General features: G+C 34.7%; 2 protein-coding genes and 1 pseudogene across 2 annotated transcripts; all 3 read right to left on the bottom strand.

Annotated features, from left to right (window-relative positions):
- Positions 1 to 3,098: 3,098 nt before the first annotated feature.
- LOC111380288 lies at positions 3,099 to 4,042 on the bottom strand. The gene is made up of 2 exons (XM_023003814.1): positions 3,702 to 4,042; positions 3,099 to 3,620 (listed from the first exon to the last, which is right to left on the bottom strand). Exons 1-2 carry the CDS (start codon positions 3,963 to 3,965, stop codon positions 3,507 to 3,509), a joined length of 378 nt encoding a protein of 125 aa, XP_022859582.1. The 5' UTR covers positions 3,966 to 4,042; the 3' UTR covers positions 3,099 to 3,506.
- Positions 4,043 to 6,239: 2,197 nt separating this feature from the next.
- LOC111380282 (peptidyl-prolyl cis-trans isomerase CYP18-1) lies at positions 6,240 to 12,470 on the bottom strand. The gene is made up of 5 exons (XM_023003794.1): positions 12,321 to 12,470; positions 12,122 to 12,196; positions 8,052 to 8,213; positions 7,059 to 7,217; positions 6,240 to 6,743 (listed from the first exon to the last, which is right to left on the bottom strand). The coding sequence occupies exons 1-5, from the start codon at positions 12,321 to 12,323 to the stop codon at positions 6,660 to 6,662; spliced, it is 483 nt and encodes a 160-aa protein (XP_022859562.1). The 5' UTR covers positions 12,324 to 12,470; the 3' UTR covers positions 6,240 to 6,659.
- A 2,304-nt stretch (positions 12,471 to 14,774) lies between these two features.
- Positions 14,775 to 16,958, bottom strand: part of LOC111380281 — a 4,528-nt pseudogene continuing 2,344 nt past the window's right edge.

Below are 16,958 nucleotides of genomic sequence, written 5' to 3'. Positions count from 1 at the left end.
CCCCAACCTTAAGGGCCCCCACCGACCCTGCCCTGGGCCATCGTGGAGGAGGTAAATCGCAGGATGTGCCTCCCAAGAGTCAGGGTGGAGAGCACATGGATAGGCCAAGGCTGTTAACTCATATGGTAACTCCCGCTTGCAACAAAGTCAATTCCACCTTACGGGGAATCGAACTCTGCACACTGCCGCGCTGAGCCCTATCCGCCCTCCCCTTTGCCATTGGGAGATATGCCCTGGGGGCAGCTTCTCTCTTCCTGTTCTATGAAGATAGTGTTCCTCTGAATGCATGCCAAATTAAGCCTCCACAATGCATGTGTCATAACCAACATTTTAAAAAGCGTAAAGCATGACTTCGGCCTAGTCGAGGTCTAGGTGTGAAAAAATGTCTTTTTTTTTATTTTTATTTTAATATTATTTTAAATTTAATCTAAAAATTATTTAATAATTAAAGGAAAAAATTGTAAAAAACCATAAAAAGGCATTAAAAATATAGAAGCATAAAAAAAGCACCTAGATGTGCTAAAAAAAAAATAAATAAATAAATAAAAAGGCATGAGCGAGACGTTTTGGGCCCACTTTGCGCTTAAGCTTAGTTGCCGCTTTTTAGAACACTGATCATTTTTTTTTTATTTTTATTTTAATATTATTTTAAATTTAATCTAAAAATTATTTAATAATTAAAGGAAAAAATTGTAAAAAACCATAAAAAGGCATTAAAAATATAGAAGCATAAAAAAAGCACCTAGATGTGCTAAAAAAAAAATAAATAAATAAATAAAAAGGCATGAGCGAGACGTTTTGGGCCCACTTTGCGCTTAAGCTTAGTTGCCGCTTTTTAGAACACTGATCATAACAATCATGACAAGTAATGTCAATTGAAGCCCATCACGTCCCGTTCTATGAAGATTGTGCTAATATTGGGAATGCATGCCTCATTGACTTAAGTTATCGATTCATAAGTTTATGTTCGAATTTTTCCACCTCCGTTGAATTCATATAGATGACCGCAAATTGTTAAAAATAAAACTTAGTTTATTGTCGTGTCGTATCACCCGAAGTATGAACATTAACTTCAGAGTCTACCTGTGTTCAGTCCATTATTGCATTAGAAATTTCCTAAAGACAATACCCAATTATTGTTCTGCATAGCAACATTAACTAATAACATTTGATCCATTTATATCAAACTGAACATCAAGATTGTTATTTGTTCAAAAAACCAAATAGGATATGTTGACCCCAAAAAGTGTTGCCAACAGATGTCGGTTCCACCCGCGCACACGTGGGCGAATGTCCAACACATTAAGACACGTGGACGGTCTAAAACGAGCGGTTCAAAGGGCGTGAGAGTAGTCCAATGACGCGGGACGGTGACGTTCGGAATCCGGAGGGTTCTTCGTGATCCGATTGTACAATAATTACCAACCGGTGTTCGTAAATGTATATGTAAATGTGTATAAACTCAATTTGTGTATTGCAAGTAAATGAGAGAGAGTTGAGTAAAGTGTAGTTCTTTGTATTGATTCTTGCATTAGCCTTTTGATGTTACACAAGGAAAGTATTTATAGTGGTACATGTGAAATGGGAGCCCTTGGATGAGGTGACATGTGGCCTCATCTCTTTGATTTAAACATCTTATCAGGCATGAGGTTTGACTTGCTAGCTTGCAGCGCATTTATTGCTTGTGCAGAGCCCCCATACTAGTGACAAGATTTGACCTTTATGCTTAAGACAAACGTTCCATCAATCATTCGAATAAGATCTTTATACAGACGATCTCTTGGGAGAAGTGAACATGAAGGACACTCTCTCGTGGTTCGGAGGCTCCTGTATCAGCTTCGGGGCTTCGATCATTTCACACAATACTTCCGCTTGAGGGCTTCAGCTATCTTCAACTAGCTTCAGCATCATGACTTCGGTTCATGGGCCTCGGCATGTGGACCTCGGATACGTTCACAGGCCTCGGTAAAAAGGCTCCTCGGCTAGTGGACTTCGGCTTGAAAGGATTCGGCCATTGCCCACCTCGGCAATATATGCCACCTCGGCTGGAGTGCCACGTGATTCGGCCTAAGTGGGCCATTGGCCCAGGTGGATTGGCCAAGTATGACAACACGCAACAATAGTCCCCCAAGTCTAAGTATGGTCATTCATGTAATGCGTGTACTTTAATGAAATAAAAATTGAAAGAATTTTTGAACCCCAAGACCCCAAAAAGTGTTGCCAACAGATGCCGGTCCCACCCGCGCACACGTGGGCGAATGTCCAATACGCTAAGACATGTGGACGGTCTAAAGCGAGCGGTTCAAAGGGCGTGAGAGTAGCCCAACGACGCGGGACGGTGACATTCGGAATCCGGCGGGTTGTTCGTGATCCGATTGTACAATAATTACCAACCGGTGTTCGTAAATGTATATGTGAATGTGTATAAACTCGATTTGTGTATTGCAAGTAAATGAGAGAAAGTTGAGTAAAGTATAATTCTTTGTATTGATTCTTGCATTAGCCTTTTGATGTTACACAAGGGAAGTATTTATAGTAGTACATGTGAAATGAGAGCCCTTGGATGAGGTGGCACGTTGCCTCATCCCTTTGATTTAAACATCTTATCAGGTATGAGGTTTGACTTGCTAGCTTGCAGCGCATTTATTGCTTGTGCAGAGCCCCCATACTAGTGAAAAGACTTGACCTTTATGCTTATGACAAACGTTCCATCAATCATTCGAATAAGATCTTTATGCAGACGATTTCTTGGGAGAAGTGAACATGGAGGACACTCCCTTGTGGTTCGGAGGCTCCTACATCAGCTTCGAGGCTTCGGCCATTTCACACAATACTTCCGCTTGAGGGCTTCAGCTATCTTCAACTAGTTTCAGCATCATGGCTTCGGTTCATGGGCCTCGACATGTGGACCTTGGGTGCGTTCACAGGCCTCGGTAAAAAGGCGCCTCGGCTAGTGGATTTCGGCTTGAAGGGCTTCAGCCATTGCCCACCTCGACAATATATGCCACCTCGACTGGAGTGCCAAGTGATTCGGTCTGAGTGGGCCATTGGCCCAGGTGGATTGACCAAATATGACAACACGCAACTGAATGCACTAGTAACTGAGAATTAAAGCTTCTTTTATATTACATATCAATATTTTAAGCTTAAAGTGGAAATTACTACTGTAATATACACCCAAGAACTCCACTTGGGGTTTTCTATAGCCAGTCCTGAACCCGGGTAAAGAAGAAGAGTTGTTGTAAGTTGACAGTACGACATTTCATATCCAGTCCTCTCGAAGAAGAATTCTTGTAAGTTGAACACTAATGCAAAACACTGTCAAATCTTATAATACGTATGCAACTCTATTCTATTTTTGGGAGGAGATATTGCAACAATCTTGATGTTGTTGCTAATTTATTTTGCTGCTGTTATGAGAATTATATATTTTTTGTATTTGTGATAGCAAATCTTTGTTCTCCTGTTGAAGAAAAAGAGCTTCCTTTTGGAGCCTTTGGTTATCTTCAAAAATTCTTTTGTTCTTCATATACAGCTTCAAGTTCTCCATTTCCATAATCTCCATCTTCAGCTTGCCTACCTTGGCCTTTTTTATGACTTCCTTCGACAATCTCGACATCCTGTTACATGACAATGTGTTGTTACTGAGTACTGCCATGGCGGCCCCCTGGACCAGGTTAAGAGAGAGAGGGACGACTGACCTGTTTAGCCGGTGAGCATGAACCTTGAGCAAACATGATTTTGAAACAGTTGATGATGAGCCTTGAAATGACTTCAACTCTGATTTGTATGTATATATTATTTTCTCTATCATAAGTCTCAAAAAGAGAGAATATTTGCTTTGGGGTTGAAAGGGGGATATAGGAGATATTTTTTAGATGGTGAATAGAGTTGGCCAAGAAGATGGATTTTATAGAAAGTTGTGGCTGCATGCATACATTTGTACGTGAGAGTAGGGTTGTCATTTGTCAAAATAGGCGACTCGGCTACGTGCTTCCCATGGGCTTGCCAGCTACTCCATTCAAGCCATCCGGCTCCTCTGTTTAGCTCGCATTTACCTATTTATTTCACGAATGAGGCCTCATTGAATGAGGTTGGGCCACCCAATGAGGTGATTATTTCTCATTCGATGACCTGATAGGACGGTGCCTAACAAAGCATTTCTCATATAATAGAGGTGGGAATTTTCCACTGTAATGATGGTACGAGGACTTTGCGAAGGCTTGCAAGTAGCAACTCCATTACTGGAAGAAGCGTGTACGCTGTTTCCACGCTTTATTTTGGCCTTTTAGTTCATTTTCCATTTGTGGGCACATAGAAAATGACCAGACAATGCACTCTACAACTTGAACAAGTATCTTTTTTGAATTTTTGAATATTCCCCTTTTGATGTCATGGAAATTTTGGCTTTTGGGGTCTCAAATTTCCACTGTTAATACCTAAAAGGTGGTGAATTCACTTTTGGTTAACATGATTACAGTTGAATCAATTGGCAGTGGTCTACAATCTATGCTATTGGTAGCTACATTATTTGGTCCGAGTTGGAAAAAGCAGAAAATAATTACGCACATCTATCTATTTGAATTGAATAAAAGAAAGAAATGTTATTCCTACGTTATGGTTTATAGATTGATATACAAAATGATGACATGGAAGAGAGAGAAAAAGCAAAGAAGGAAAAAAAAAAAAGGAAGGAAGAAAGAAAATCTCGACTATATATAATCCACACCTTCATTCTGTAAATGAATATGTAAATCATGATGTTCAGATAACATTAGTTATAAAAGAAATTCTACACGCAATACTTCAACTTTCAAGTCACATTCATCATTCATTTGAAAGAGGAGGTGATAAGCATTTCAGTTTTCAATAAGAGAATTGAAATTACGCCAAAGTCACTCTCCATCATTGAAGTCGTTCTTCTGTTATTTTATCCTCAATATAACCATAAGAGTTCAAAATTGGTTTGAACCTTCTCTCTGCCTTCATTTAAGTCGTCACTCTTAAATTGTCCACAAAAAGATGATATATTCACTCATTGACGTATATTTTCATTTTTCTTAGCAGATTTTATTGCAGTCGTAGTTCCTCGTATTTGCAGTATTAATCATAAAATTGTTAAAAGTTGAAAGGCCACAATTCACCGTAATGCAATCGAGAAAGTAAAAGTCGAAAAATTATACTTATACATAATTATTGTACATAATGATGTCCATAATGTGATGTAGCAATCATCCAATTGTTGATGTGTAAGTGTGAAATTTGAATTAAAGGTTGGATTCAGTGCCACATGTAATTATGGACATCATTATGTAAACAATTATGTACATATAGCATTTTCCGTAAAAATCTACCCTTGCAATCTAGAAAGTAAACTCTCATCTATTAACGAAATATTGTTATTTATTGTTATATATTTATGGTATAAATATAAAATGTGAAAGAAATAATCAAATTAGATAAAGTTCCAAAGTGGTAAGAAATGTGACTTTTTGCAACAACCCACTAACAATCATTAAAATATCCACAACTTAGTCATTAAAATTCTGCATTACTCTCTGATCATGATGAAGACTGTTACTTCTATCTTGCTTATATGAACTCATATCTTGTTTTGGGGAAAAACACACATAAAAAACATATTGCATCAATCCTCCTTTTCATATTTTGAATACTTAGATTTTTACATATATTCTGAAGTACAATTGAGAGTTCTAAAAAAATCATTCGTGATTGCTGCACAAGTGATTTACGATCGTTGTATCTTGGGAGTGATTGTCTACGAAAATCGCAACAATTATCGACAAGTAATTTCACTTTAGGACATCGTGCCGTTACAAGACTCGATCGTACGATAAGTTTTATATTTCTGCATTATATTGTTCTGAACACTACTGTAACTAATTATTTTTCCAACATTTACCACCAATGCTTATCATTACTGGTCCAAATGACAACTAACTCTCCTAATTCATTTGTCCATTGTCCAATAAAATTATGATGCATTAAAAATTAAACCAAGAAATATACCGATTTTCCAAATTATGTTACCTATCTCTAGTATAGGTGACAATATACATCCCAGTTTATTGTTCAATAAACTTGTAATGTACATTAACAAATACTTAAACATTTAAACATAAATATATTGAACAAACGGTGCCAGTACCGAACATCAGTTCTCAATTTGAAATAACAAAATTATAATTTTGAACTTTTTTTGTTACAGACCCTTAAGCTCAAGCCAAGCATCGCAAACTATAGATTCTAGAAATTCACTTAGTTCGTAAACCTCGAGTTCGAAGCACAAAACGATACAATACACAACATTCCCAATCACCTTATCTAAGACAGCCAGACCAGTCTCGTGATTCAATTAATGACATGCAAAATCGCCATAGTTACAACTCTGGGCACAAGAGAGCCATATCAATTGTTAAAACCTATCTAAAGTTTGATAAGTGATAACAGCCAGGATTAGACAATCCAACACACAAAATTAATATTGTCTAGTGCTCCTATCAAACAAACCAATCAGCCAATCAGGTAAAGGGTATTGGGATTACTCAACAGAATGTATATTGTGAATGAAGGTTAGCCCAATTCCTTGCAATCCACAAAACTGGGGGAACAATTTCATAATGATATATAAGTTACGCTTAACCAGCCAATGGATTAGCGTGTAGCGTCACACGATTGATCCTGATCTCCGCAAGAGGCCGATCTCCCGGTCCCGTTTGAGTCTGCACAAATACAATGACCCATTGATGAATGGTTGTTTCGTCCACCGTGTAACAACAGAAAAGACCATAGTGGCAAATTCATGGATAACATTTTAAAATTGGCTGCACTACTAGCATTTTTGAGGAGGAACTCAAGGGAGGCCCTACATCAGAATGAACATCCATCCAAAAATTCTGGGCAACAGCTTAATACACATTTCAAACCAATGTTTTTGATAAATCGTATCGTAGACGTCCTATTGGTTTGGCTTGGCCCATACGAAATAAGTAGCTTCCAAATACCAAGCTTAAAATGTATAAAAACCATGAACTTACCTTTTCCATAATGTCGAGTACTTCAAACCCATGAATCACTTTGCCGAAGATGGTGTACAATCCATTGAGATGAGGCTGCTTCCCATATGATATGAAAAATTGGCTTCCATTGGTATTGGGCCCGCTATTAGCCATCGATAATATGTCTCGGGCATTGTGCTGGACATAAAGCAAAGAGATACAAGTGAATTCAGTGAACACCTGAGTGGCTATATTGACCATGTTAGCAACATTACGCTTTCTAAACATGATCAAGAAATAAATATGACCAAGCAGATATTATGTTTTCCCCAATATGACTAGCATTCAGTATAACCTGAATGCCCCTGGAGCCAAATAGGCAAGATCGGCCTACAGGAATTCTGTGACAGGGCTAATGGGAGGGCAGTGCTTTATCAAATAAACAAGAAAACAATTATTTATGATATTTGTTACTTCATCAAAGAACCTCTACCTAGCCATAACAGAGTGATTGTATCATGTAAGATAACACAAGCTTGTGCCTCGTGGTGTACGCAGTGCTTAACCCTCTTCATGGCATGAGAATTAAAAAATCAATTTAAACATACAAGTCGTCGTATAGAATTGACATCAACATTGTTTTTCCCACATATGATTCAGAAATGAACATGACCAAGGACATATTTTCCCTGAATGTCTATATTCAAAATATGCTCTTGGAACAGCAAGTCAAAACTAAAATATGAAGTCCCATGTCAATTACAATCATAACTTATCCTGGCATTTGCTACGTTGTCTGTGAACTATCTTTTGCTTTAACCGACTTGACATTTACAAGAGAATAGAAACTTGTTCCTCAGTGGTTTACGTGATGCTTGTTCTACTTCTTAATGTTATCAGAATAAGAGAGTATACAGATATACCAGTGCATAATGAGATTAAAATATAACTAACCTCTACAAAGGTGGGATTTATGAAATGGAAAGAGAGCAAAAAAAATATAAAATTCATCAAGTCTAGACAAAAAAGAACCTTAAGAGATTCTCGTATCTCATCATTGTACTTTTTTCCCCATATACTTGTCCCACCTTTGCCTGTTCCAGTGGGATCACCACCTTGAATCATAAAACCCTTTATATTTCTGTGGAATATGGTTCCGTCATAATAGCCACTGGCACATAATGCCAAAAAATTCTGCACCCACAAAATTTTAACAATGAAAATAGGTAGATGTTAATTAATCACTAAAGAAATTAAATACTGATGCTGCTAACCATGCAAGAAATAGACCAACATGTATATATGGCCAACACAAACGCATATCAAAATTACAGTTGGTCAGTCACTTGGATCTAATTCATTTTCGCAATATCATTTACATATCTATAATAACATAATATAATGGGCATCCAACATTAGTACTATAACTCCTATCAGATTGTTCTTGTTTAATATTCACATGTGAACAGATACCAAAAGAAGCACTCGACAATATCAATACTAAGAAACTCTCAAAATAGAAAATGCCATAGAGATCTACAATGCGATGTCAGTGCACCATGCACGAGGTTCAGTAACATACACATACACTTCATGATACAGTAAATAAACAAATGTAACCTCAATATCAATCACACTCATTTTTTCCCCAAATTCATTTTCAACCACACATTCTCTCAATAAAATAACTATGCATGTAAATCCAAAAAAATTTCCTACTTTTTAACTAATCACTCTAAAAAAATCACTATTACAAAACTTATTTTTCCAAGAAATAATACTCAAACAGAGCCTAATATTGACGGAGATGATAGGGTGATCAAAGAAAATAAATAATAATAATAATGTTTCACAGAGAAAATGTTACATTAATGAGGAAAAATGACTAGTAGCCACCACAAGAATTACTGGATGCATTAGAGCAACAATAATAAGAAAAAGTAAGTCATTTTTACACTTTCTCTTGTTTATAATTTTCGTCTACTTTATTTATTTTTTGGGCAAGACCTAGAAGAAGACACCAAGTAAGCAATTAATTTATTTACAAATAATATTTTAGTTCTTTTTCGAAAATATATTTCTAACGCTCTTAGCCTTTTTATTCTGGATTCCATAGCGAAAAGATAAAGTTATCCTCTGAGTTAAGTTGGCTAATTTGTATCCGATTAGTGAAAGTTTGTTCAAACATTTTTAAACATGGTAAAAATCATTTTCGTTATGGTCTTGAGCCTTTTTTTTATTTTTCAAAAAATGTCAAGAAAAAAGCTAAGAAAGAGTTAAAATAAATGAGAGTTAATTTGTTGAACGGTAAAGTACTCTGAGGCCATTACAATCATATTATTTTTAAGATCCAATATTTTTATGCCATTAAATAATTATATTTCATCTACTTTGTTTTGTTGTTCAGTAGAGTTTTAAAGAATTTGTTGATATTTGTTTAGAAGATTGAGAAATTGATAGATTAATTGTTATAGAAAGCCACATATTATCCGCACTAGATAGAAATAGAGATGACTCCTCTTTCCATATCAAGAAGCAAATCACTGAGCTTTCTATCTCTCAGTATTGAAGTTTCTTAATAAAAGAACTTGAAAATTGTAAGAACTAAGAAAAGACATAAAAATATTAAGATTCCCTTTCTAAGAGAAAAAAATTTTCTTTTAAAATTTTTTAATCTTAGTAAACTTTTTGGAACTAGTTAAAGGATTTTCTATTTTGGTCACATAATTTGAAGATTTTGTAATTGGTTAAAAAACTTTTTTCACTCTCACTTAATTATTTGGTAAGAAGATTTGTCACTTTCTCTTAATTAATAGGTAGGCCTTTTCATTTCACTTAAAGATATTTTCAAACTTGCACCTTTTCCATCACTTTCTACGTAGAAAACTTTACTATAAATAAAATAAGACTTTTTACCACAAATTTTTCAAACAGAATTTTATTGCGATAAAAACTTTCTTACTACAAAGACTTTCTTTTCAAACAGAATTTAATTGGCACGAAGACTTTTTCTTACTACAAAATCTTGCCACCCGAATTGATATATATCTTGTATTTTTCGCTAGCATATCTACAAATCTTTTCTTCCTTTTTATCACTATATTTATTTGGTTTGGAATATAAAATTCCTCCACATCCTAATTCACATTCATCTATTTCTATTATTTTATATTCACTATCTAATACCAATTCAGTTGACAAGATTTTGTAGTAAGAACAAATTTTTGTGCCAATTAAATTCTGTTTGAAAAGAAAAAAGTCTTCGTAGCAATTAAATTCTATTTGAAAAATTTGTGGCAAAAATTCTTATTTTATTTATATTTAAAGTAAAGTTTTCTATGTAGAAAATGATGGAAGAGCCTATGTGCAAGTTTGAAAATGTTTTAAGTGAACTGAAAAAATCCATCTACTGATTAAGAGAAAATGACAAATTTTATTACCAAATAATTGAGTGAAGGAAAAAGGTCTTCTAAACAAATATTACAGTTTTCAAATTACGTGATCAAAATAAAAAATCTTCTAACCAATTCCAAAAAGTCTGCTAAGATAAGATAATCTTAAAAGAAAATTTTCTCTCTTAGAAAGGGAATCTTACTATTTTTCTCTTTATTTTCTCTCATAATTTTTATGTATTTTTGCTTTTTCTTACAAATTTCAGGATCTTTTACCAAGTAACTCCGGCACTGAGAAAAAAACACAAAACACACTATCACATTTATACTCAAAAATCCCTCCACAATCTTTGTAAATTCAAAGACTTCGAAATTAAAGTAAGTCCTTTTCACACTCTCTTGTTTATAATTTTCGTTTACTTTATTTATTTTTCAGGCAAGACCTAAAACAGGAAACACCAAGTAAGCAATTAATTTATTTACGGATAATATTTTAGTTCTTTTTCGAAAACATATTTCTAACACTCTTAGAGTCTTAGTCTCTTTATTCTGAATTCCATGGCCAAGGATAAAGTAATCCTCCGAGTTAAGTTGGCTAATTTGTATCCCAATAGTAGGAGTTTATTCAAGCCTTTTTAAATATGATAAAAATCTTTTTGGTTACAATCTTAAGCCTTTTTTAAAAAAAGGTTAAGAAAAAAGCTAAGAGAGTTTAAAAAAGGAAAATCAATATACTTCTAATGTCGAATCAGGATCAAGTAGGACAAAAATAAAGCAGAGGATCGAACTCTCCTTTGGTGTCAAGGTAATAGGTATGAATAGCCATCGACTTCCGGGGGTTAATTTGCTGAACAGTAAAGCCATTACAATCATATTGTTTTTAAGATCCAATATTTTTATGCCATTATATAATTATACTTCATCTACTTTACTTTGTTGTTCAGTAGAAAGTTTTAAAAAATTTGTTGATATTTGTTTAGAAAATTGAGAAATTGGTAGTTTAATTGTTATAGAAAACCACATATTATCTGCACTAGATAAAAATAGAGTTGACTGCTCTTTACAGATCAAGAAGCAAATCACTACGAAGCTAAATAAATCATTCACTCATCTATCCAATAACCATGCTTATATTTTATTACTTTTATTTGAACACAATATATTATCATCGCTATTTTGTAGATTAGATGCATCTTTTCAGCATAGCTTACCACGTCTTTAATTATTAAGAGCATATTTGGCTAAAACATAAGAACACTCTTAAAACTAAAAGGAAATACATCTTTTAAAGTAATTCCCATTCACCAACAAAAAAAAAATCACTTAAAAATTACTTTTCTAAGCTTAGCCAAACACAAGCTAATACGGGCAATCAGTGTAAATATGACACAAACACAAAAGATGGGGGAAAAAAATTGTTTGACAAATCTTTTGACAAAAGTTTTAGCAAATTTTGATAAAAGTTCAATGAAATGTATAGTTAAAAAGTTGATAAAATTTGTGAGCCCACAAAATGTGTCGTTAAAATTAGAGTTTGCCCAGTTGAAAAGGATAAATTTTTAGCAAAGTTTTATCAAACAAGCACTCAATAACCTAATTTAGCAATTTCTAAGTCCAAAAATCCAGAGAAGCATAAAAATAAACAGCTACATATGCAAATTATACACAGTTATACCAAAATTAATCTAGAAGAAAAAGGAAAAAATTGACCTCGGCCGTTTTGGGAACCTCGTCACAAAATATTTCGCACTTGATGTCACCCAAGTTTGTGTGAAGCGTCACTGACTGCAAAACCAAAAAGAATTAGGGGAAAAAAATTATTGAAGACGAGCTCTCCTAACAAAATGCATTGAAACTATTTGATGAAATAACGCCCTGAAAAAATAAGAAAGAAACCGAAAACACTTACCATTTGCACCGAAAATCAAATTCAATTGGAAAACTCAAAACAATCTTTGAGCAGTGAAATCCGGAGATTTATATAACACCGGATTTTTCCAGAGCTCTTTCGCAGTCGTTTTCTCCACTTTCCAGAGTCGCGTTCGTTGTACGCACGCCTTTTCCGTGTTTGGGTTTGCTCCATATATATAACACGTATACGTATATATAAAATTACAGACACACCCTTGAACTATTTGGCTATTACATAGAGATGTTTTGCATTTTCAAATGTTATAGAAATATCTCAAACAATTTATTTTCTACCACAGATTCTCCTTGTCAGTCAAAAGCAAATTTACCCATGTTTATTTGTATTTCACTAGAACAATTTATTATTTTTGTTTCTTAAAAGAAATATCATTGCAAATTGATTTATTTGGTTGGTTTGAAATCAATGGATTAACGTTTTTTTCTCTAAATTTTATTTATTATGTTCATAATACATAAGATTAGGGGTGGACAATGGGTCAAGTTAGGTTTTTGCGCTATGAATACGAACCAACCCAATTCAATTATGAAGCTAATCTAACTCGAATCAGGGCGGTTGCTAATAGATTATGAGTCTGTAGTTGATCGATTAAGTTCGTAACATTTATGCTTAGGCAGCGACCATATCTAAGGCTGTTATAAGGTTGATGTTGATCAAAAAATTTGTCTTTCTCCATCAACCTAATCTCTATCCCTAACCCGTAACCTACTCGTAGAATAAATTTCATCTACCTTGACCGACGAGTCTCAAAATAGCCATTGTTGTCGTCGCCTCATTTCCTCCACCTTCACTGACCTCATTTTTCTCATCCCTATCAATTTCATTTTGATCGAGTCTCTTCATCTATATTTTTTTCTTTTTGAACCTTTGTTTTGGAAAAATAGGATTTGGCTCAGGATTGCCTATTTTTATTAATTTCGAGGTTTCTCTAAATTTGAAAGCCCTCGTTTGACACCTATTAATTCTCATTAAATCACATTTTTTCAAACTGCTACTAGTTTTGTACAATATTCAACGTAATGCATTATCTATCACATGCCAGAAACCTTTAAATGTCCATAGAACCGTTGGAGGACATTTTGACCATTAAGTCATTGGTTTCTAGTCCAAAATTACTCACTATGGGGCAAAAAGGAAACTTTTTATTAATGGTAGGTGGCTACAACGGTACAAGTCAAATGAGTTTAAAATTAATTATTAGTGCACATCAATTATTTCAGAACGTAGGTCCCTTGAAAAATGAAAATTTTAAAAGAAAAAAAGAGAGAGAGATAATGGGGGCCAAACAGGGCAAAGTTACCATTCAGTAGGTTTTCATACCAATGCTCAATCCAATTAACTCTGTAGTATCTACCAATTTCACCATATCTCCATTCCCTTCGTTTTGAGATTAGGATTTCTTCGACCTCATTTTGCTAATTTCAATCAATTTCATTTCCTTCCAACAAGAACCTTTAAAGAGCTAGAAATAAATAAATAAAGGTGGTTAATTCTCTTCAAAACAAATAGTATGGAAGGTGACGGTGCGGAAGCTCATCAATGGGTGAGGTTGGGTTGTTAGTGGGTGAGGCATTGCAGTTGGGGGTTGTGTGGATTGAGAAAAGATAAATATTTTGTTAATTGATAGATTTTTAAACAGAAATTGTTAAAGGTCCTATCAGCGCACATTTATTATAAGTTTGGGACCTTCATTGCAAATTCTTTAAAAGTTTGGGTCCTTCAATGCAACACCCTTTTCAAATTATTTTAACCTTTTTCTAAAAAAATTGGTCAAACTAGATTGGTTGGACGGCAACAATCAAGAGGTCCTTCCACTGCATAAGTTCGATCAACACTGCTATAAACTAAAAGTTTGGATAAAATCATTGAAAATTTAAAACATAAAAACTGCAGCTACAATAATCCCTATATTTAATTGAAGTAATTATTTACTAACACATCACAGACAAATAATTATCTCGTTATTCATAATTTCTGCATTCGTATATTGAGAGATGGTTTGTAGAAGCCTAGAGTCCTTCCGGCTTCTAGGCCACTTGCCAACTAAAACAGTACAACTAAATTGTCATCTACAATAAATCATTGTATTTGGACAAAAATAACTCTGTAACTTCAAAATTGGTTGATAGATAAATGTCGTGAACCAATTTAGGTAAAACCCAAAATGCACTACGAGGATCCTACGCATTTATCTCCTACTTAGTTTTGCTAAAAATCATAATTTTAATAGATTTTGGTATAAATTGAACCTATAACTATAATTGAAAAATTAATAGCAGTCGTTAATCCCATGAAACGTGCTATAAAACTCAAATTGTCATATTGCAAGTACAATTTTTGCCAAGTTTCCGCTAACATTTAGCAGTAAATGAGGGGAGAGGTGAGAAACTAGAGTTTGCAAGTGCTTCTAATGAGGAAAAAGGAAGAAAGATCTCAATTCACATAGCATTTTATTATTTATATTTTACACCTTGATACAATCGAATCAAACATCAAGAATCAATCCATAAATGAATAATTACATGTTACTGCTTCATAGGCATTTGTTGCTTGAGTTTCTTTTTACAATTCTTCTTTATTATGCAAGTTTTAGTTCTTTCTCCAACCAAATAATCAGAAGTTAGTACCATGTTAAATCAGTTAGAGCCAAATTCCCGGTTCAAGCTCTTCCCATTTGCTCTTTTGAAGGCTGGGTCTGGTAACAGTCATTGCCTTCTGAAAATCTCCATATCTTAAACGTCTTGCCTGCACATAGAGAAGGAACTTTACTGGCTTCAGAGAATCCATGGTCAATTTTGAGCTGATAAATGGGAAATAAAATGAATGAGTTGCACAATGCTTGAGAGAGAGAGAGAGAGACTATGGGCAAAATCTGTAATGCTGTAAAATCAAAGCTAGCTCCTACAACTTTGAAATAATTAAGCCCCCATTGATAAAAATCAGATTTTTAATAGATTTTGATAAAAGTTGATAAAACGTGTAGAACCCATAAAATGTATGAGTATTAGAAAATGGGGGCCAAATATGGGGTAATATTTATATTTTCAATCTCAAAGAGAGGGATATTATAGCTGGACGACCTAATTTGCATTGACTGTGAGAATGTTTGTGCCAAGCTCTCTGATAGGAATCCTTGCAGCTTCTTCACATAACGCCTGTAGATCACTTCCAGAATACCCTACGAAAGCAACCTTATATTGAATTACAAATTAGATTAAAGTACTGTACAGAGGAGGTTGAAGGCAATTTGGCAAAAATTTACCCTCAAAAGATCCCTATAAGGTCAAAAAACAAAATTTTGTAGAACGCTTATTATAGCAACAACAATATAAGATGGAAGTGTGGTCATGCTAAAATGAATATGGTAAGAAATGACAATATAAACCAAGTAGAGGTGATACTGATAAAGAACAACTTAAGGGAAGAATGAATTAAGTGGTCGGAATGCTTCTTGCAGTTACTAAAAGAGGCTTTTGTTCATAAGAATGAAGCCATCTACATAAAACATGTTAGGAGGGATAAAAGAAAACTAACATGGCCTATTGTTATTGCGAAGGATCTAATTTCTTAGATCTTCTAATAGACAATGCAATGAACCTAAAGGAGTGCGGGAAAAGGATTTATGTAGCTGGCTCCAAATTTATTGAGAACAAGGCCTTGATTTGTTGTTGCGCTAATGGCCAAGTTCTCTTGTACCTCCTGGAGCACAAAATATTATTTGAACCCCTCTCTTCCAATAGTGTAGCTAACCAACAAATAAAGGTTTTAGCTCGATCGAAACTCTAGTCAATTAAGGCAAGTAGTTAAGCTATAGTGTGTGCTCCTCTCTCCTTAGAGATCGTGAATGCACTATAGAGCATTGAACCGAATCAGCAGCCATTGATTCATTAGATAAGAGGCGGTGTGAAGTCACAAGCCAAAACTGTTGACCATCTATTTGTAATTAAATCTAATCTCATAAATCCTCTAAATCTTCTTTCTTTCTCCTTCATTACAAAGACAGTGATCACTCTGTTGTCTTAATGTTGAAACTTATCTTACCTTCCGTTTCTTGCACAAGTTTCTCAAGTTCTCGATCTGAAACCAAAGAAAGGAAACAATGTCAACTAGTTTCTCTTGCGGGCACAGTAAAGTAGTAAGATAATATCCACATCGCTCAGAAACATGTTCTCACCTGGCAAAGAAAATGAACCCTTGAGTTTGTCTTTGAAAAGAAGTCTCCTGGCATTCGCATCTTGCAAAGGGATGTAAATTCTCTTCACCTGTTCCAAGATTTGAACAAAAACCAATAAGGAAATTCCACTTCAAACCGCATAGTATGTAAATTATAATCGACATTTTTCCAATATGAGTAACTCTTCATGTTAGCTAAAACACTTCCTCCCATGACCCGGAAACAAAGAATACTGAATATGCAGAGTCTCAACAATAATTAAGTGGGAATATCAGGAAGAAAATCATGCCTAGAGACTTGGCCAATTGGGAAAGTCCGTGATCTGTCATGGCAGTCAAATCATATAATTTAAATTTCTTTCATGAGGCCAAAAATTAGTTTGCTCCGTATGTCAAGTGCAAATGTGGCTGCCAACATAAGACTATCCCTCAATTTACATGAGA

This window comes from Olea europaea, unplaced genomic scaffold (assembly GCF_002742605.1).
Source record: "Olea europaea var. sylvestris unplaced genomic scaffold, O_europaea_v1 scaffold2118, whole genome shotgun sequence".
In the NCBI taxonomy this organism is placed as follows: domain Eukaryota; kingdom Viridiplantae; phylum Streptophyta; class Magnoliopsida; order Lamiales; family Oleaceae; genus Olea; species Olea europaea.
Note: the sequence above shows the minus strand (reverse complement) of the source record. Positions and strands in the feature narration are given on the sequence as shown.